The 21,177-nt window shown below is 35.0% G+C and overlaps 1 protein-coding gene across 1 annotated transcript in view; it reads left to right on the forward strand.

Moving 5' to 3' along the window:
• The window catches only part of Rim (Rab3 interacting molecule), a 555,972-nt gene that overhangs the window by 528,422 nt on the left and 6,373 nt on the right, over nt 1–21,177 (forward strand). Inside the window, exons 21-22 of the mRNA XM_089102610.1 lie at nt 4,016–4,233; nt 13,021–13,160. Of these exons, the coding sequence (XP_088958736.1) occupies nt 4,016–4,233; nt 13,021–13,160 (358 nt within the window). The remainder of the gene's footprint in view (nt 1–4,015; nt 4,234–13,020; nt 13,161–21,177) is intronic.

Genomic DNA, 21,177 nt, shown 5'->3' on the forward strand with positions numbered 1-21,177 from the left:
CCTGATCTCAGACCGCTTAGCTCGCAGAATAATTACTCATAGTGACTCTTAAAATAGTAACAGAAAAAGAAAAATAACTTTTTTCTGTTTTTTCATTGTAAGATTTATGCAAGACGGTAGCCTAAAATACTGCAGTCAGCATTTTAAAAATGGAACAATGCCAAGACTTTCAGTAATAATTTTAGTTATGAAGGATCTCAATAGAAATTCAGTCTTTTCAAATAAAAAGCTGACCTATGACCTTTCTATTGCAAAGAAGAGAAATGGAGGAAGGTTTTAAAACTGAATTTGAGAAAACAAATAATATTATGGCCAAATGAAAAATTTTAGCCATCGTGTGAGTGAACCTTAAAACTTTAATCTCTACCCTTGTAAACAAATCTTTCATGCTCGTTCTAACAGTTCTGTCCTCTTTAATTTGCCTGTATTTTCTGTATTTCTCTGTATTTATGCAAATGTTAATGGAGACTCTACTGAAGAATAGGGCTTATATAATTTGAATCTCCAAATTTGTAGTAATTAGCATTGGGATATTAAATAATTCGAGATCTTGAAGTTTGAGTTAACTCTAAAATTTCTATTTGTATTTTTAATCCTTTTCAGAAACTGAAACGTTTCAAGTCTTATAATAATTCAAGATATTCCAGTTCGACTCAACGACAAAGTTTTGAGGCATAAGAGTTCAAAATTTAAAGCAGGGGCAATTTTTTCTACTTTTAAAATAATTTGATTTTCACTTTAATTTTTTTTTATTGAGGTGGGAAGAGGCTATCAGGAATAATTTAAAAGAAGTTAGAACTTGATTAGAGAAAGTAAAGAGTGAAGCACTGAATCGTTCGAGTTAGAGGTGGAAGATGCGAAGCTGTGCTGTCCTCAGGTGGCTAGATCCCACGATGAGTTGTTGGGGGCTATAAGGGCTGTGGAACATACGCAGATGTACTGGCCTCCAGTGGCTTGTTCCCACGCTGAGTTATTGGTAGTATTCTTAGCAATAGCAGCTAAGCCTTTAAGTAGTTTAAGCTCTTGCTTGACTTTATTAAGAAAATGCTAAACGGTGTATACCATAAGCGCACATCTACGTGATGCTTAAGGCGACATCTATGCTAAAATGACAGCAGATACTAAACTTAATATAATAATCATTAAAAAGTATCCAACATACGAGCTAATTTTAGTCCCAGTATAGGGGTTATTAACTACTTCAGCTATATCTCTGAGGGCTGATAACAGAAACAAATCTTATCTTTAGATCAATTCTTGAACATTTCTTATTGCCTTTCCTTGTTTTTTTTTTTTTTTTTTTTTTTTTTTTTTTAATGGCATTTGTCTTCACTGTACAGGACTTGACCCTTTTTTTAGCATTTTTTCTAGACAGAGAAATCTATTAAAACAAGAAAAATCAAAACAAAATAACAAGATAAAAAAATACATAAAAAATACTTAAAACAAAACTACAAATTTCAATCAACGGCTCTGTCTCTATAGACCTAGAAACCTTGTTTTAGAATCAATAGCCCCTAAATGTTTTTCCCTGTCCATCAAACTATTTCTTTTGAATTCGTGCCACTAGTTCTTAAGATCGAATTTAAATAGTGCCAAAGCTGACTTTCACCGTCATTCCCCAAAATACAAGTTAATCAGGTAATGATTTGGGTAGGCATATCGTGCCACAACTAAGAAAAGAACTTCATGAAGATTTTGGTGATATTTTAATCATAACTTTATTTCTAAGGTCAAAGGGTAAGAACTTTTATAGGTGCCAAATAAAACCAACAAACTAAAACCTTAGTTCCCTGGTTATGGTTTCTGACCCTGTCCCCTCAAAAAAGATTTCAAAATATATCAAAGTGGTAAAAGCTTCCTGAAAGGGGAGTGAAAAGATATTTTTCTTTAATATGTCCTCATGATAGAAAAATCTTGAATTCATATTCCCCCAAAAAAGACACACTGAAACAATGTAAAAGGATTTATGTTCTTGTAATTTTTATTTTATAACAAGTCGTTTCCTTCTGCATAACGTCTTCTGCCACTTTACTGAATCATACAGCCTTATCACTTCCCTACTTAGTCTGAAAACTCACTTTTGCCCCCCCCCCCTTCCTCAGACGGATGCAGGGTCTATTGGTCTTATAGAAAATTTCAAGTTACTTGAAATTTGATCAGATATAAAAGCTGCACCACTGACTCACTCCTAGTCTTTATCTCTCTACTCACACTTATGACCTTTTGACTCTTTAGCTCTATTATGGCCTTTGGTCCTTCTCTTTCAAGCTCAAATTTTCTTCTTTGTCTGCATGACTAGATTTGTATACTTTGTTGTTGCATTATCAGGCCTGAAATTCATTAAAGCCCAGATCAGGAGAAGTAAGTCAATGTTGGGGGGCTTTTATTCTATATTTGGGCTGAATAGTTAAAAATCTTCTTTTTTCGCTTTCTTTGCATGATGCTCATCCTAGAAATGACTCTCGCTCTTTGGTGTGTTTTAATCTTTTTTCGAGTGATTTTTTTCCCCATGAGCAAGGCCGTATTCAGGGAAGGGGTTCGAGGGTTTGAGCATAAATTTTGTCCGATGCGTAAAAGTGTAATAAAATAGCATAAAAACACATTTTTGACGGTTTTTTTTCAAAGTTTTGTACCCCCCCCCCCCTCGAAAATAAAATCTTGGATACGGCCCTGCTCAGGAGTGTATATTTCTTTTGATTTTTGAGAAACATATATGTAAATTAAAAATTGACAATTTTAACACACGATGAGTATATATAATTTGGTTCAAACTATTAATAGGCAAACATGAGCCAGCACCTACCAATAGTGATAATTCGGTTTTGTTTTGAACAAGAATCATAACCAAGAGCGAGTAAAAATCTACTCGGAGTTAACAAAAAAGACATTACTTAATAATCGGCTCTAGCAAATGATGTTAGTCATAATAAAGTACGGATCTTGACAATCGATTTGCTAGGATTAATTTTATTTTTTCTCAGAGAAAAAATCAATGGTACCATCCTGGTTCAGATGCCCTCTTCTAGAGCAAACACAATTACACGAAGAGTAGAACTATTCGATTCCTTATTCAACACCATTTGCAAATATAATTGTCATCATCGTGACAATGCACCCCATCCTCCCTCATGAGGCCGGATAATGTCCTAGGCTTCATTCAAAATTTCAAAAAGAAGTTATAATAAAAACAATTCAAACTTTATACTATACAGGAAGTTTTAATTAATCAGATTTTCCCATTTCTTTCCATTTGTATTTATTTTCTAAATATTTGTTTTTAATAGTATACTTATCCAACCGTTCTCAGTCTTTCGCAATAACACCATGTTATTGATCGATTTAAGAAAAAAAAATACCCGTTAAGGCCCGTTAACGTGGGATTGCCCGTTAACGCCCGTCAAAGGCCCGTTAACGAGGCATTGATACTCTACTTGGAAATACAGGGCCCATAGATTGATTTCTGCTGCATGAAGGTTGAGCAACAAGCTTGCTACGTGTCCCTGTAAAACAGACGCACAAACCGGAACGTCCATCCGACATTCTATGTGCCAGCACTGGCCCTGGATCTTTTTCTTTTTTTAACGACGAGATAAGACAATTCGCTCAATAAAAATTAGCAGATAAGTATGTTTTTAGGGCTATTTCTGCCACTAATACGGATGTTTGTGGGAGATAGTTATAATCAAATTGTGTAAGAATCGAATGTTGCTACCCTCTTTTTTTTAGAAAAAGTTAGAAAAAAATATTTAAAAGAAAAGTATCAAAGAACCAATTTAAAGTGTAAATGGCGGGGTTTCAAAAAATAACGCTTAAGAATGCCAACAAGGGCCATAGGGTTCTCTACATTAAATTAACCGCCTTGTTCTATGTAAAAAAAATACTAATGTGTGTCAATAAAGTATGGCTGCTAAAAACAAATACACACAATTTTACTTATATCCTATGGAACTATATAAAAAAAAAATGTAGATCTCATCTTGTTTCTTTCATTTACTTGTGTTTCTATCTTTAGTTGGGTTGCTCTTTCGCGATTAGCCCCAGAATCCAGCGGCCAACTTTCAGAATTTGTCGAAGGTCTAGGGCCAGGTCAACTTGTTGGAAGGCAAGTCCTAGGTGCCCCAGCCCTGGGCGATGTACAACTAGCCTTATGTGATAGGAAGGGTCATCTTGAAGTTGAAGTTATACGAGCGAGAGGTTTACAGACAAAACCCAACGCAAAAGTTCTCCCAGGTTAGTGCTTTCAGAATATTTGCGATTTTATTATTACTTTATTTTATTGGTTAGGTAAATTCACAGCTCTATCTTTGCCTATCAATAAGTCCATTTTTGCGGACTTGTGTCGCCTGTCTCCTCTCGTCCGTTTACTATAGTCAGCAGCTCGGGCCCTGTAGCTTGCGTTTGCTTCGTTCGGACGGTGCGGGGACCTTTACAAGTGCGAATGATCGAACATAACTGAAAACCAAACTTTTCAGCATATATCAAGAAGCTGAACGATTGTCGAATGTTTCTGACAAAGGAAAGTGCAACTTAAAGAATGAGGGGTTATTGATGATTGCATCGCTGGGCCACTGGTTTCTGGGTATTTTTTCATCGGAAAATCATGTCATCCAAAAATCACGATGATTTGTCATTCAGAGTTGTGTTGTTTTGGAGGGGTGGGTCAGTCAGAGCCTTGGATGAAATTTCCAGAGTGGTTTGTATTGTTCTGAACTTCATAGCTTCGCCTTATTCACAATTTTATGAAAACTAAAACAATTTTTCTAGATACTAAAGAACGGAATTGCAACAGTTTTAGTTTAGTGATTTCTCTCAGTGACACATTGAGTTCTAAACTCCAAAAGGAGGAGAATAGCACTCCGTCGGGAGGAGTGTTAAAAGCATCTAGCCAAGCCTCCTTGACATGGTTATGTTACAGATTATTTAATGCCAGTTTTTATTCTATGTACTAGTGTTTTTTTTTTCTATTTATTCACCTGTTATTTATTTACTTTTTCTCCTTTTTTATTTCTTTTTAGATAAGGATAACCAGTATTGACTAATAGTGATTAATAAGCCGGAATTTTCAGACGTAAACTTGTTACTGTCTTTGAATGAAAACACACTCTTTCTTGGCATTTGACATGGTCACGTAAATGTTGCTGGAGGAGGACAAGTTTTTTTTTTCTAACGAAACAGCTGAAGAGATGAAACAGCGTTATCAATTGATAACATGTCACTCATTGGAAAAGTTGCCAATACACCAGTTTATCATTCACTTAGCGGAATTTACCAAAGGAATAGGCCGTGAGATAATGAAAACTGTTATACTGGCACCAAGTTTCATATTTCTTCTGCGATCTCAATTTACTGAATAGGGAACAAAAATATTTGGTAAACAGTGAGTTATGAGGTATAGTCACGCTACGAAATATGACGAGAAAAATATTTTAATATCTCTTTACTAATAACGGGTTTTGTGGCGCATTTAAAATAATAGATAGAGATTCTTCCAAAAAATAATGTAACCTTAATGGAAGCGCTTTTAGTGTAACGTTAGGATAGCGTGTTAGAAATTTTATCCTGTTGGTATTTTCCGATTAATTATGGAAACAGAAAAGCACAGATGGAAATTTTGTTTTCAAACCAAATACCCAGTATTTTCTTTTTAAAAGCCAAACCATGCCAAAGAGTACACTCCGTAAGACTACGGATAATGGTAAAATCAGTTTTTTGAAAAGATATGTTTTGCTTTTTTTATCAAATAACAACAAGAATAGGAAAATAATTTAGCTCAGAAGCCTTTGGTGCAAAGGGAATATATAGACACTTAGGTTGTGTTCCAGGCTCATCAAAGAAATTACTAACTAAAAGCTATTAAAACTAATTTTTCCGTCCCAGCTGACTTTGCTGTAATAGCTGGAATGACTGACAAGTAACTTAAAATTTACTTTTGTAGTAACATATTCTCTGAGGCCAACCTGACTCTTATACATGATCAAACACTTCGTGGTAACGAACTGTAAGTAAGGAGCGACCTGGCTCAAAGGTAACCGAAACTCTAGAAAACGGGTTTTTGATACCAATAGATATATCAAAAGAATCAAATTTCAATGTTGAATTCAAATATATAACTTTCATCAAGTTTAGTCCTACCCATCAAAAGTTACGCACCTGAGAAAATTTTGCTGATTTTCAGAACCTTAATGAAAATCCCAGCATCATATTCAACGTATCAGAAAACCCTACTGCAGAGGTTTCAAGCTCCTATCTACCAAAAAGTGGAATTTTGCATTTTTTGCCAGAAGAAAGATCACGGATGCGTGTTTATTTGTTTGTTTTTGTTTTGTTTTTTTTCCCCAGGGGTGATGGTATTGAACCAGTGGTCCTAGAATATCTTGGTAGGGCTCATTCGAACGGAAATTAAAAGTTCTAGTGCCCTTTTTAAGTGACCAGCAAAAATGGAGGGCACATAGGCCCCCTCCCACGCTCATTTTTTTTTCGCAAAGTCACCCGATAAAAATTTTGAGATAGCCATTTTGTTCAGCATGGTCGAAAATATGATAAATATGTCTTTTAGGATGACTTAATCCCCCGAAGTTCCCAGAGGGAGGGCTAAAAGTTATGAACTTTACCCAATGTTAACATATAGTATTGGTTATTGGGAAGTATACAGAAGTTTTCAGGTGGTTCTTTTTCTGGTAGTGGGAGGGACGGGTGGGTCGGTGGGTATGTTGGAGGATCTGTTCATGAAGGAAGTTTTCTTGGGGTAAGGGAAATTGCCATGAAGGGGGCGCCGGACTTGCCAGCATTATTTATTGGTTATTGGGAAGTATACAACCATTTTCAGGAAGGATTTTTTCTGGAGGGGGGGGGCTAGAGGAGGGGGCTACTCTGGAGAATATTTCCGTGGAGGAAGTTTCTTTGGGGTAAGGGACATTTCTATGAAGGGGGCGTCGGATTTCCAAGCATTATTTAAAAAACGATCAGAAATTAAATAAAAAAAACAAATTTTTTCAACTGAAATGTAAGAAGGAATATTAGAACTTAAAACGAACAGAAATTATGACGTATGTGAGGGGGTTCTCCCCCAAGTCAATACCTCGCTCTGTACGCTACAGTTTTTTTTTAGTGCTTTCAAAAGAGCTATCTATTCTAATTAAACGGCGTTTGTGATTCAGGGGTTTGTGAATCAAATTTTTTTTTTAATTTTAACGTAAAGAGCGTGGTATTGACTAAGGGGAGAACCCCTTCATATACGTAATAACATATACGTAATAAAAAAAAACAATAAAAAAACAAGCGATACGGCTCAATAGTAATCGAAACTTTTAAAAACGGAATTTTGAGTCAATAAATGTATCAAAAGAATGTGTTTATAATGCTGATCCTAAATGTATAAATTTTATTAAGTTTAGTGTTACTCATCGAAGGCTACGAGCCTGAGAAAATTTGCTCGATTTTTTAAAGAGGGGGGAAACATCCCCTACAAGTGAAAGAACTTTAATGAAAATCACATCATCAGATTCAGCGCATCAGAAAACCCTATTACATAGGTTTTAAGCTCATATCTGCAAAAATCTGCAACTCTGTATTTTTTGCCAGAAGAAAAATATACGAATATAGAAGTTAGTTACGTATGTTAATTTGTACAGACATCCATTTAGCAAAAGAAAAGTAAAATTTTTATGCAAATAAAAGCTGCATTAACTAAAAAACGATCAGAAATTAAATAAAAAAACAAGTTTTTTAAACTGAAAGTAAGGAGCGACATTAAAAATTAAAACGAACAGAAATTAGTCCGTATATGAACGGGTCTGTCCCCTCCTCAACGCCTCGCTCTTTACGCTAAAGTTTGACTATGTCTCACAACTTTATTTTTTAAAACAATAAAAAACTTTAGCGTAAAGAGCGAGGTGTTGAGGAGGGGATAGCCCCTTTCATATACGGAATAATTTCTGTTCGTTTTAAGTTTTAATGTCGCTCCTTACTTTCAGTTTAAAAAACTTGTTTTTTTTATTTAATAATGGTAATAAGCTTACCTAAGCTATGGATGTCAGGTATTGTGTTATCTTGGAACGATAATTTCGACAGGACCTGTGCCTGTCATCATCAGGTTCAAATTCTGCATCATTATCATCATTATTATTATCATCACATTGAAACATATCGAAAATACTATTAAAGTGAAATTGAGATGGATACAATTTGAATTTGTGACGACTACGCCCTTATAAGTCTAATAAGCCGTTACTTCACTAGAGTTCCAGTTGGATGTCAACTTTAAGTAACTTCTGTTAATGTAAGATTACGACGGCTTACAATCTGGATATCCTTAAACAATTTATTTGGATTTCTTAGAAAATTAGTAAAGAAAATGGAAGTAACATTAAAGTATCTACAAGAGGGATAGAAAAAAAGAAGTCTAACAAGGGAGAGAAATAAAAGATTATAAAAATAGAGCTTGAGGTCATAAGTCATCTTTTCAAGATAAGGTAGTGTGAGCTCTCGACAAAAAAATGGGAGGGGGTGAGTTACCACTGTTTGGATAAGACTCATTATGTAAAAATGAATCGCACTTTCTATTTATACCCCCTTTCTCAGAAAGAAGCAGTTGCATCGAACGAAGCAGTTACTTCAAGACTTAATTTCCTTTTATTATGCTAATTTTTATGCTTAAACTTCGATCAGACCAATTCAGAATCCAGTGGATGGCTTTAATCAGTGGTTTCAAATGTCGAAATGGCCTTTTCATTTTTACTTCGAAACTGTAAGATTGCTCTTATAGTATCCACATGATTAATTAAACTAAATCCTGACCATAAATGAAACTTAATCAATTTGTATCGTTCGAAAGATTTTTTGTGTTGTATGTATTTCCATTCAGGGTTCAAGATTCTTTATTCTAATAAATACCAGTAAATTGCAAAAACTTTACATTTTTCCTTCGGCGGGGAACAGAGCTCGTATACCAACGAGAAAAAAATTGATAAAAAACGATGCACCATATCATTAAAGAGAAAAATATTTCTTGCCTAAACTACTTTAAAAAGAAATAACATTGACGTGCCACTCCAACCTACCATCAACACACGTCCATTCGAGACAATCTTAACAATATCATTTATCAGGCAACAGTAGACAGGGAGTGCTGAAAGATTTTACCCAATCATTAACAAAGAAAAAAATACGAAACACCTTTCTTCACCAAAAATGAATTTTTTGATTTCTAAAACATTGCATGAGCAAAGTTTGGAGACGAGACCTAATGGTAGTAACTAACAGCATCAAATCTGTAGATGTAACAAATCTCGACCAAATCAAAGGAACCATATACCGCACTTTAAATCTTGACCTCTCGCATTTTGGCAAAGGGATTAATAGACGAGATCCAGATCGAGTAAAAGCAGTTGTTTTGGGACGTAAAGAGCACATGTTTTTTTGATAAAAATATTTCGGAAGAGCTACGTTGTCTAATTTAAGTTTAAACAAAAATGCAAAAGACTGGACATTAAGACTCATTGGGAGAATATCCACAGTTGTATGCTATGATTCTGTCGTTGAATTATTTGGCAAATTGAAGGAGATGGTAGAAATGGCTTAAGGATACGAGCAGCCTTATTCTGTATCTTTTGAAGTGGAATAAAATTAGACTGAAAAGCATTTAGGTATACAAATCCTGCATAATCAAAATGATATTGTACTAAAGTAAAACGAAGTGACTTAAGTGAATTCAAATTGACAACGTCACGTGATGCTTTCACATGAACAACAATTATTTGGTCCTTCAATGAAAGATTCTCGTCAATAGCGACACAAAGATATCGAATTGTTCTCACTCCGACAATAGACAATAGATCATCTTCTAGCATAACGCAAACGTTAGTTAGCTCCGGAAACCAGCACCCAACTCAAAAATAAAAAGTTTTGAACAATTTTTGTGCTTAGTTTTATTAAGCACAAGTTTACTGTCTTCAGTCCATTTCAAAATAAGATTGTATTCCTGGGGAATATTTATGTGAAGTTCATTTAGAGATTTGCCACATACAAAAGCAGTTGTATTATCAGCAAACTGTCTACCTAGAGAAGACTATGCTGTAGCATAACCCAGAACATTAATAAGAAGAAGAAAGAAAAGAGGGCCAATAATTGATCCCTGAGGGACACCAACCAATGACGATAGTGGAAGAAAAGAAGTAGTAGAATCAGCAATTAAAGGAGCGTGTGTATTCTCAGAAAGATGTGATTTTACTAAATGCAATGCCTTCCCACGAACCCCCAAATTATTAAGGTTAGAAAATAAAATTGAATAAGAGATTGAGTCGAACGCTTTTTTTAAAGTTCAGGAACAGAATTGTTGGAATTTTTCCTTTGTAAAGACAATCACCTACAAATTGACTAATAATGATTATAAGATGATCAGTTCCATACCCCATTCAGAAATCAAATTGAAGCAATGAAAACATCTGACTTTTCCAAAAAATATACATGCAATTATATAAAGCTCTTTTTACAATCTTGGAAAACGCAGAAAATTTTGAAATTTGGCTGTAATCAGCTGGATTATTATAGTCTTCCCTTTTGTATAGAGTTACAACTTTCGTAATCTTAAAAGAAGAGGGTAAAACTCTTGTCTGAAATATTAAATTTATTGTATATACAAATACATGCATAATGCCAGGCATAACTAATTTCACAGGATTAGAAAAACAACCGTCTAACGCTTTAGAAATACTCACGTTGCTCATAAATGTATCGATGTTCATCACCTCAGACTCTTTGACTGGAGACAGGAACATCGATTTGTTCGTATGTGGTGGCAGGTACTTACGGTTATGGCAGGAACAATAACGTGAAAATGGTGATGACAAATTAGCTTTTTTTTCATAAGTACTAACAAAATGCGGATTTAAAACATCGACGATTTCTTTTTCATCATGTATCGTAGTCCCATCTTGGCCAATCATTTTACATGATGTGAAGACCTCTTATGTTTCCCAAAAAACGAATTAATAAACCTCCATGTCTTTTTTTTGGGCTATCTTGTAGTTGCAAAAACTGAGCCTCAAAATACAGCTTTTTTACGTTCCGAGACAATTTTAATAATTTGTTTTTATATTCCACAATCTTTTCATAACACATTAAAACACAAAATAAAATATAACTCGTTGGGATTATTACCTGTTTCTCGTAAAGCAAAAAAGAAAATTCACTGTTCAAAGTAAAGAGTTGGTGGTTATAAATGAACCTAACTCCTCTCCTAAATGAAGAATCATTTTTGATATTAATTAAAATACATGAGAAATTTAAAATACAAATTAAAACAATTCGGTTTTATTCATTGTTTTACTCCATCGACTGTTTTGTATGAGGATGGTTTTAAAGTAATCTATTGCTGCTATATAGTAAGTTTTATAGGAAATTTCAGACGAAATTTTCGAAAAAGACAAGAAAAAAAGACAAATTCCGTTAAAAGGATTTTAGCAAAAAAATATAGCTCGTTTATTTCTTTCAATCTGACCAGTTTTTAAACCAATCAGTAGCAAAATTGCTTATAAGTCCAACAAACAAAGATCAGAGAAGGTTCAACACAAGATGCAGCCGTTGTTTTGGTTCTCATGTGCCAGTCATCTAACCATTAGATGATTTAGAACATTTTTAAATTTTTAGTATATAGATATATGTCTATTAGCTGCAAATGAAAAAAAAATCCAAGCTCATTATCTGTCTGCTTATATATTTAATCATGGAGAATTTTATTAATGCACATTAAAATGGCGTTAGTAACAACGGCTTCGAAAAAAAAATATAAACAAGAAAAAATGTATATATAGCATACGGTGAACAAATTGGTTCTATATTTTTTTGGCAACATTCTTTAGGGAATACCTTTTTGGAGTCATAAAATTGTGAATCAATCATGAGCTGTGCACCAGAATATTAGGGGGATTCGGCACCTTAAACATCATTTTGTGAGCCTCAATGTCGGCTGACCGTCTCAACAGTGGTGGTTTTTGGTTTGATAATCTGGGGGGGGTGCAAAGTTTACCGTGTAAAAATTCAAAATAAAAGGAATTTCATTTAAGATCTCAGAAATATTTAGAGGGGGTAGCTTGCCTTCATGCCTAGGCTTAGAACCACCATTTTGTCTCAAAGAAAAAGGGTCCATTAGCGAATTCTACCAGGGCAGTAGTTATAATTGAAAATTGTTGTGAATTTGTGGCTTGACTATGAAATTTGACAGAAAAGGCATTGAAATTGTCTCGGCAATGTTTTGAATCAAAGCGGGCTGTACAACAGAAAAACTTGTAGAGCTGCCAAATTGGTCAAATGACATTAATTTTAAGGTGATTTTTGGCATTTTCCCAGCAGGTGCGCAAGAATATTTTTAGGAACTAGGTTAGGGACGTTTTCTGGATTTTAAAAATAAAACTCTGCTCAATAAAAAAAAGAGTTGCACTTTCTTATGCTTATGATACAAGTTTCGTTAAAACCGAATATCTTTTTTCAACTGCCTACTTTTTATATTAACGTTTAAATGATGCATTTTTGAGAATGTTTTAGGTTTTTGAGGATTTAATTCACCTTGCTGACTTGTATTATCGTATTTTTTTCCATCCTCAGAACAGTCAATATTTTTCTTTTTACGGTTTATGAGCGCAACGACAGTGATAGCTTGAATTGTAAAAAACGTAAAGGATGTCTTCTGATGTAAAATATTTCTATTGTTTTTTGTAGAGATATATTTTTATTAAACCAAAAAACAATATTAGTGTTAACAGCCACCCCGAAAAGTGAAAAAACTTGTCAAAGGGGGGTGGTAAAAATACACTAAAAAATAATACAGGATTAAATAAATGTTAAAACAACTAATACAAACCGCGAATCCTAATTGGCATCATAAACCTCACAACAAAGCCAATTCAACTTTACTGTTAAGATCATACCCCAGGAGGTCATGATAAACTATTCAATTATTTATTTACCCCCCCCCCCAAAAAAAAAAAACAATTTTAATTTTAAATATTTTTATTTTCACAGCTCCTTATGTGAAGGTATATTTAGTCAATGGAAAGCGATGTATTGCAAAAGCAAAAACTTCAACGGCCCGTCGTACATTGGATCCTTTATACCAGCAGCAGCTCGTCTTCCATGAAAATTATTCCGGTTGTGTCCTTCAAGTAAGTATCAAACCTCCTGAAACTCCTTAATCCAAATACTGTCTTAGTTCGTGGATAGAAAGTAACAACTCATTCCCCAAGCAACTCTGTCTGAGAGAGAGTGAGAAAAAAAAAGAAAAAAGTGAGAGAGAGAAAAAAAGAAAGAGAAAGAAAGACAGTAGTTCAGTGAGAGAGAGTAGAGTAAGTCGGGTTTACTGCATTTGTCACAACTTCTTCCATATTAGTGATAGCCTATCTCCTTCACAGCTTGTGACTGCTTTTCTTCCAGTCTCCAACTTTGGTCCCTGAGAAACAACTTGTTTCTGGCTGGAGGGGAGGGGGGTAGACAGACAAATTCTAAGAATATATATAGTGAATTATAGAAAAAATGCTAGATATTTTGAATTTTAGAGGGTGACGAGTCGTTATACTCTTTTTAACAACAACAACTCGAAAAAATATTGCTCTGGTTTTGTCCTTCAAATAAGTAAAGGGTTTCCTAAACAGTGTTTAACCTTATTTCTCTGCTGGTATTTTGTAAAACAGCGCAAAGGGATGAATCTGGCAAAAAAATATGGTTAAATTTCCTGCTTGGGTTTTCAATCTAAAGTTCAAACTTTTTTTTTACAGTAGCGTTAGGGTATCTAAACCCAGTGTCATTTATCAAATATTGAATACAAGTTATTTTTTTCACCAAATTATTTTTTTTCAATTCATCTGATGCCAAAAAGGAATTTAGACTTTCGGAAACCTCCTTTTTAAAAGCTATTTAAAGGACACGCTAATAAAATGTACTTAAAGCCCACGCCATTTCAAAAACTTCGGTAGTATCAAGCTTGTAAATGTGCTTGTTAGGCATCATGGACATTCATACGGGTTTCCAAAGGGCTGTCTCCCTCCTCTTTCTCCTCCCTCGAAAAAAATGTATGTTCAAGAAATTCAATTCTTGTTTTCTTCTTAAAAACGCAGCGTAATTTTCGGGAAAAAAAACAGGCTGTTTTGTTTCTCCTTCTGTTCTAGTTTTCTACTCCTCGGCGAGAATTCTTACTAACACTCATGTAAGGTTTGGCTTTTTCATCTGAGAAAATAATATATTAAAACATTAGAATAAAAACCCAAATACTAGGGTGAACAAACTGTTTCTAATGAAAATTCATCAGCACTATCCGGTGCTGCTCTGAGTTCCTCTCAGCACATACAGTCAAAATACTTTAGTTTATTTCTTCAGCCCTTGTATTCTGCTAAGCGTCATGGCTACCCATGAGTTAAACTGGGAGTATCCCCTCCCCTATCCCCTCCCTCGAGAAAATCTCAGAAATTTAATTGTCAGTATTTAATGTGAAAATGGTTTCATTAGATATCAATTCATTACAGACTTTTCAAGATTGGGTTTGTTGGTAAATATGCTTACTTTTCTCCTTTGAAGATGAGTGGGGTCAAAATGATCTCTAAAACAGTTAATAAGAAATATAAGGACTGAAGTAGCTCCAATGCTTGTAGTTTTATTAAACGCTCAAAAACATTCACATTATGGTATCTTACATTTGTCTCAAGTCTACCAGTTCTTGTATGGATTTTCACTTTTTAATAAGAAACTCATATTATAAGAAATATCTACTTTAATAATTTACAAAGCTCAGTGAGGATGCTAGTAAGTTGTGTTCAAAGAACAGTGCTAATATTCTGTCAAAATTTTTAAAAATAAACAAGACCACATTTTATAGCCAAAAATGTTGCGGTGTTTTCAGCATCTGAAGGTGTAACGTTGTTGTGGGAATTCTTAAAACTTTTCACGGATTCACTTAAAATCCGTTAGAAATCACTGTTAGAGATCACTTTTGCTAGTTTCTGTCAAATTTCATAGACTGCGTCTTTATATTTATTCACCTATTGTAAAAGCACAATATAAGATACCCTGATCAAACAGTTCGTGGTAACGAACTGTAAGTAAGGAGCGACCCGACTCAATGGTAACCGAAACTCTAGAAAACGGTATTTTAATACAAATAGATACACCAAAAGAATTAGATTTTTAAGTTTCATCAAGTTTAGTCCTACCCATCAAAAGTTATGCGCCTGAGACAATTTGGCTGATTTTCGAAAAAAGGAGGAAACATCCCCTAAAAGTAATAAAACCTGAATGAAAATCACGCTATCAGATTCCATATATTAGAGAACTCCACTGCAGAGTTTTCACCCTCCTATTTGCTAAAAAGCGGATTTTTATATTTTCTGCCCTATGAAAGATCACGGGTGCGTGTTTATTTGTTGTTTTTTTTGTTGTTTTTTTTTCCCCAGGGGTGATTAGTTCACCCCAGTGGTCCTAGAATATAGTGGAAGGGCTTATTGGAATGGAAATTAAAAGTTCTAGTACCCTTTTTAAGTGACCAAAAAAAATAGAAGGTAACTAGGCCCCCTCCCACGCTCATTTTTTCCCAAAGTCACCCGATCAAAATTTTGAGATAACCATTTTGTTCAGCATGTTCGAAAATATTATAATTATGTCTTTTAGGATGACTTAATACCCCGAAGTTCCCGGGGGAAGGGCTGAAAGTTATGAACTTTACCCAAGGTTAACATATAGTATTGGTTATCGGGAAGTATACAGACGTTTTCAGGGGAGATTTTTTCTCGTAGTGGAGGTGGGTGGGTCGGGGGTTATGTGGGAGGATCTTTCCATGAAGGAAGTTTTTATGGGGGAAGGGACATTGCTATGAAGGGGACGCCGGACTTCCCAGCATTGTTTAAAAAAAGATCAGAAATTAAATATAAAAAAACAAGTTTTTCAACTGCAAGAGCAGCAACATCAAAACTTTAAACGAACAGAAAATATTACATATATGATTGGGTTTACTCCCTAGTCAATAATTCGCTCTTTAACCCAACGATTTTTTAGTACTTTCATAAGAGCTATTTATTCTAATTAACGGCCTTTGTGATTAAGCGGTCATTTTTAAAGAATTGGAACAAAACTCGAACTTTAACATATACGTATTAAAAATATATGAATATAGAAGTTCGTTACGTAAGTTAATTCGTAAGTTACGTATATTTATTACTAATAAAAACGTTCATAAATAAAATTAAACAAGTTTCGAGAAAGCCATTTAACCAAATAAAAGTAAATTAATATGCAAATTTTGTTTCTTATTCATGTACGGTGAGCCAAGATCAAAACCTGCATTTATTCAAAAACGTTCAAAAACTGAATAAAAAAAAACAAGTTTTTTTTAACTGAAAGTAAGGAACGACGTTAAAACTTAAAACGAACAGAAATTATTCCTTATATGAAAGGGGCTGTCCCCTCCTTAACGCCTCGCTCTTTACGCTAAAGTTTGAATTTCTCACAACTATTTTTGTAAACAATAAAAAACTTTAGCGTAAAGAGCGAGGCGTTGAGGAGGGGGCAGCCTCTTTCATATAAGGAATAATTTCTGTTCGTTTTAAGTTTTAACGTCGTTCCTTACTTTCAGTTAAAAAAACTTGTTTTTTTTTATTTAAACATAAGATTAGATCAATTAATTTATATGTTTTAAAAGAGAAACCCTGGTGGGGGCTGTAACAGAGAAACTTGTTATTTAAAAATTATAAAGCAAGTCATGATTAACCAACTCTTTCATTCCTTATAGTTTATTGTTTATTTGATAGTTTATTAAATGAAATCATTTTCTGTATATTTTTGTCTCCCAAGAGGTTCTTTCTCATCCTTCCCTATCCAATTTGAGTCATCAATAAAATCAAATTTTGTCTGTAGCAGTAGCACACAGTATCTTCTGAATTTAATCGTCGTTTTGAATCTGATCAAATTATGCAGTAGGGTTTTCAAAATGATGACAAGTAATAAAAAAGTATCTCATTTAAGCCGGTTCAAAGGACATGATAAAAGAGGAAACTAAACAGTTGTCTCTGATAAAAAAAAAACAAAAAAAAAACAATGTCATCTAGGGATACTCCTTAAAATTTTGAGTTAATAGCAGAAACCTAGCTTAAAATACTAGTTAAGCATAGGCTTTTACCTGTGGCTTGCGTTCGACCTAATATAAAAGGATCGTTTTTGGCTAAAGGGTACGACAGGCACAAGCGTATACTTATGAACAATTTTTTATCAGTCCCTTGTTCTGTTTACCTCCAGAGGCACATAGGGCGTCAATGAGCAGCCTCCAGTCTTCCCTGAAGTGAGCCGCTGCATAGGTGAGCTCCTACTCTGGGATGACACTCGTCTTTCTTCTGTTATATGTGTACGTCCTACGGAGCGTGTTCTATGGTCTCGCTCAGTGACAGATGCCTTCTCGTTGCCAATGCAGGAGCATTTTTGGAATTCTATGGTCTGCCACGTGGAAGATGTGTCCAAGGTATCCCCATCTTCGTTGTTTCGTAACGGACGTGATATCTGGTTGACCTGTGCGGGTACGAATCTTGCAGTTGCTGGCATGATCACTCCAGCTTATCTTTTTGGATTCGGTAAAGACAAATGTTCTAAAATACATTGAATGTCTCTTCTTTCATATATGTACGTCCTACGTAGCGTGTTCTTTGGTCTCCATCGGTGACAGATGCCTTCCGGTTGTCAGTAGAGGAATCTATGGTCTGAAAATCATAGGATATGTCCAAGGTATCGCCATCTTCGTTGTCTCACAACGGTTGCGAGGTCTGGATCGCATTTGCGGGTACTAATCTTGCCTTTGCTGACATGGTCACTCCAGCTGATCTTTTGAATCCGGCAAAGACAATTATTCTACAAGGCAGAATACATTTCACTTTTTCCGCAGTTAACCTTAAGTATTTCATAAAGTAACTCAGAACAGACAAAATATTGCTCTAGAACAGCATGAATTTCAGCCTCTTAAAGTATACCGTGGATTTTAAGACTGGTAGAAGTCTGAAGCCACTGGAATCTACCGCACTTACTAAATAAATGAAGTCTGTTACCTGTTCGATGACTTCATCCCCTAGTTGGATTCTTACATATGAACTGCTAATTGACATAGCCTTAACCTTTGAAGAGCTAATGACTAATCTAAACTGTTTTGCTATCTTTGCAAGATTTTTCAGGGATTCCTAAAGTTTCTGCTTGTCGGATTTCATAACTTCAACATCGTCAGCGAAGCCAACGTCCTGGGGAAGCTCTCCTGCAATTCAAATCCCATACAGTTTATCGGTCTAAATGTGGGGTCTATAGCTAGGACGAAGAGAATAAGTGATAAAACACAGCGTTACTTGAAACCAATCATGGATTTGAAGTAGCACTTAGGTCATCAGGTGTTTTAACACAGATTTCTGTCTCTTCATACATAGCCGCTATTAGATGAGCTAATTTTTCAGGAATGCCACAGGGTCGTAAGATTCTCAAAAGGGCTTGAGAATTTACTGAATCAAATACTTTCTTGAAGTCCACGAAGAGTATATACGAGTTTTGTCTCCATCCATGTACCTCCAAGATCATACATAGAATAAAGATCAGGTTGGAAGAGGATCATTTTGGTCGGAGTCCGTGCTATTGTTCAGACAATTGGGAATCAAGGGCAGTCTGGAGTCTTCTTACTTTTATAGCCAAGAAGAGCTTTGCTGAGATTGACAGAAGATTGATGTCTCTCTAGTTGTCACATTTTTTTACATCTCCTCTCATGAACAATTTGATTATAGTTCCTGTTCTTTATACATTTGGGGACCTTTCGATTTTCCAGAGGACCAAGAAGAATGATAGTCAGATGGCTATTATTTTTATATAATTTGAACTTTATCATTTCCACTGAAATGCCGTATGTACTACGGGTTTTTAAGTTTTCTATTGGCTGAGTGTATCACGTTCGCAGTTGGCTAGTCTTCACTGATGCAGAGATTGAACAGAGGATGATCTGGTATATCAGGTGGAACTACGGGCGCGAGGCGATTTAACACAGTTTCGAAATAGCCAGCCTATCGCTCTTTTTATTTTTCCACGTCTGCCGGGAGCCTCGCCCCGTTATCTTTTACTGAATATTCATGCAAACTTTACTTGAAACTATTTCATTGGTACGATGATACATGGCTCGTGTTTCTCTACGGTTTGGTGCTTCTTCGGCTTGCTTGGTCTATTTGTACATATACTGTCGTCTGTAGGACCAATCACTTTTCTTTACATTCCTGTCAGCCTCTATGTACGCCAAGCTCTTGGTTAAAATTGATTGCCGATTTTCCCCAAAAGAGTTCGGATTCAATTTCTTTCGATTTTCTATGAGGTTCCGGATCCTTGTGGACTGTTGTATTTACAAGTGCAATAGCGTTGTGTTTTTCATTCAAAAAAAAAATTGTTTGGACTATTCGTTTGGGACGATTGTTTGGGATTATTCTTTGGGACTATTTGCAGCTATTCTTTCGAATGTGTCTTCAGTGCTGTTCTTCAGTGCTTGGTAGTAAACGTACTAAACTATCTCTGATAGTTATAACTGTAACGATTCAAAAAGCTGTAAATAAACGTGATTCCTATAGCTCAATTACTGTCGCTTGTAATTTTATCAAACTTTTTGAATATGTCCTTCTTCGTTATGCTGTTGATTTTGTGAATTGTGATGTTAATCACTTTGGGTTCAGAAAGGGAATTTCATGTCATTAAGCATATGGGATGCTTGCTATCCTTTTTGAGAATGCACAAATGAAAGTCCGATCAATATATCTGTGCTTTAGATATATTTGATGTTTTTGACAGAGTTTTGCACCCTCCAGCTTTTAGTCTTTATATCAGCTGGGTATAAATCGATTATTCCTTGTTGTGTTAATGATTAAATTTTGAGTGTGATTAATAAGATTCCCTCTATTTGTTTCTTTTTGGATTTTAGGATGTGTCTAATTTAGCATATTCTGATGACCTCCTCCTGGTTAGTCTTTCAAAGCGGTGGCTAGAACGGAACGTAATTTTGGTGGGATGTGTTCTTAATGAAATAGGCCTATAATTGAGTACTTAGAAATGTGAGCATTTGCTATTTAAAGCTATTAATCATGCTATTGTTCGTGGTTGCAGCACTTTTGTGATACCCAGTGTCCTGTCATTAAATGGTTTTGTGTTTCTGTATGTAAATTTTTGGGCAGCATCTGATGTAAAATTATTTGTGAATTCAAGGATAAGCTTAAAGCTGGTTATGGGAAAATCGATGTAAACCGTTTACCTTTTGGTATTCACGATCTCCCTAAACGGTACTGTGGTTTTGTGACCGTTCGATTTAGCCACTTGTGTGCTATATCATTTTTTAATAAGCATGATCTTAACGCAGTGGAGGCTAATTATAATGGATTTTGTCATTTCTTTTATATATGTCTCATGTTGTGAGAAATAGGCGCCTTGTGGGTCTTAATGGTGCAACAGAGGTTTTGTAAAAGAGGTACAACAGAGGTGTAACGAAGTGGAGGCTAATTATTATTGATTTTTTAATTTCTTTAATATTTGTCTCATGCTGTGCGAAATAGGCACCTTGTGGGTCTTAATGGTGCAACAGAGGTTTTGTACTTGCAAGGAAAAAGATCAGCACCGCTTCCGCAACAAACTCAGCCATCCTCATCTACTTGTTGTTAACCGGTTATTTGTTGATATCTGAAAAAAAAATTAGAAATAACAAAAGCGAGTCTGACAAATTTGATAGTAGAAGAATAATTTCAAAAGAAAAAGAAGTCTTTCTTTTTGTTACTGCAATAGACATGTGTTTAAATCATTTTAATGATATAATGATTTATTAACAATAACAATGCTTGTTGAGATTCATTATGACAACAAAATAGTAATGACCTGTTATTGATCAGGGCTCATCAAAGGGATACCATCAGCCTATGTGGGCTTTGGCGCTTTGCATCCCTTTCCCTGATGGCACGCCTGCCCCAACATTTGTGTAAGCAAAGATCAGTCAGGATGCTAGTTCTCAGTTGGGTGCTAGTTTATTAGTGATTATTTTCAGTTTTGTTGTTCCTTTTTTATTATCCATTTACATTTATTGCAGAATAGGTTAAAATAAATTATGACCATTGGTATTATTGTCAGTTTACAAATTTTAGTACTGACGAATAGCATGTT

Source organism: Artemia sp. Qi Xiang Cuo, chromosome 16, assembly GCF_049724085.1.
Source record: "Artemia sp. Qi Xiang Cuo chromosome 16, ASM4972408v1, whole genome shotgun sequence".
Classification (NCBI taxonomy): Eukaryota; Metazoa; Arthropoda; class Branchiopoda; order Anostraca; family Artemiidae; genus Artemia; species Artemia sp. Qi Xiang Cuo.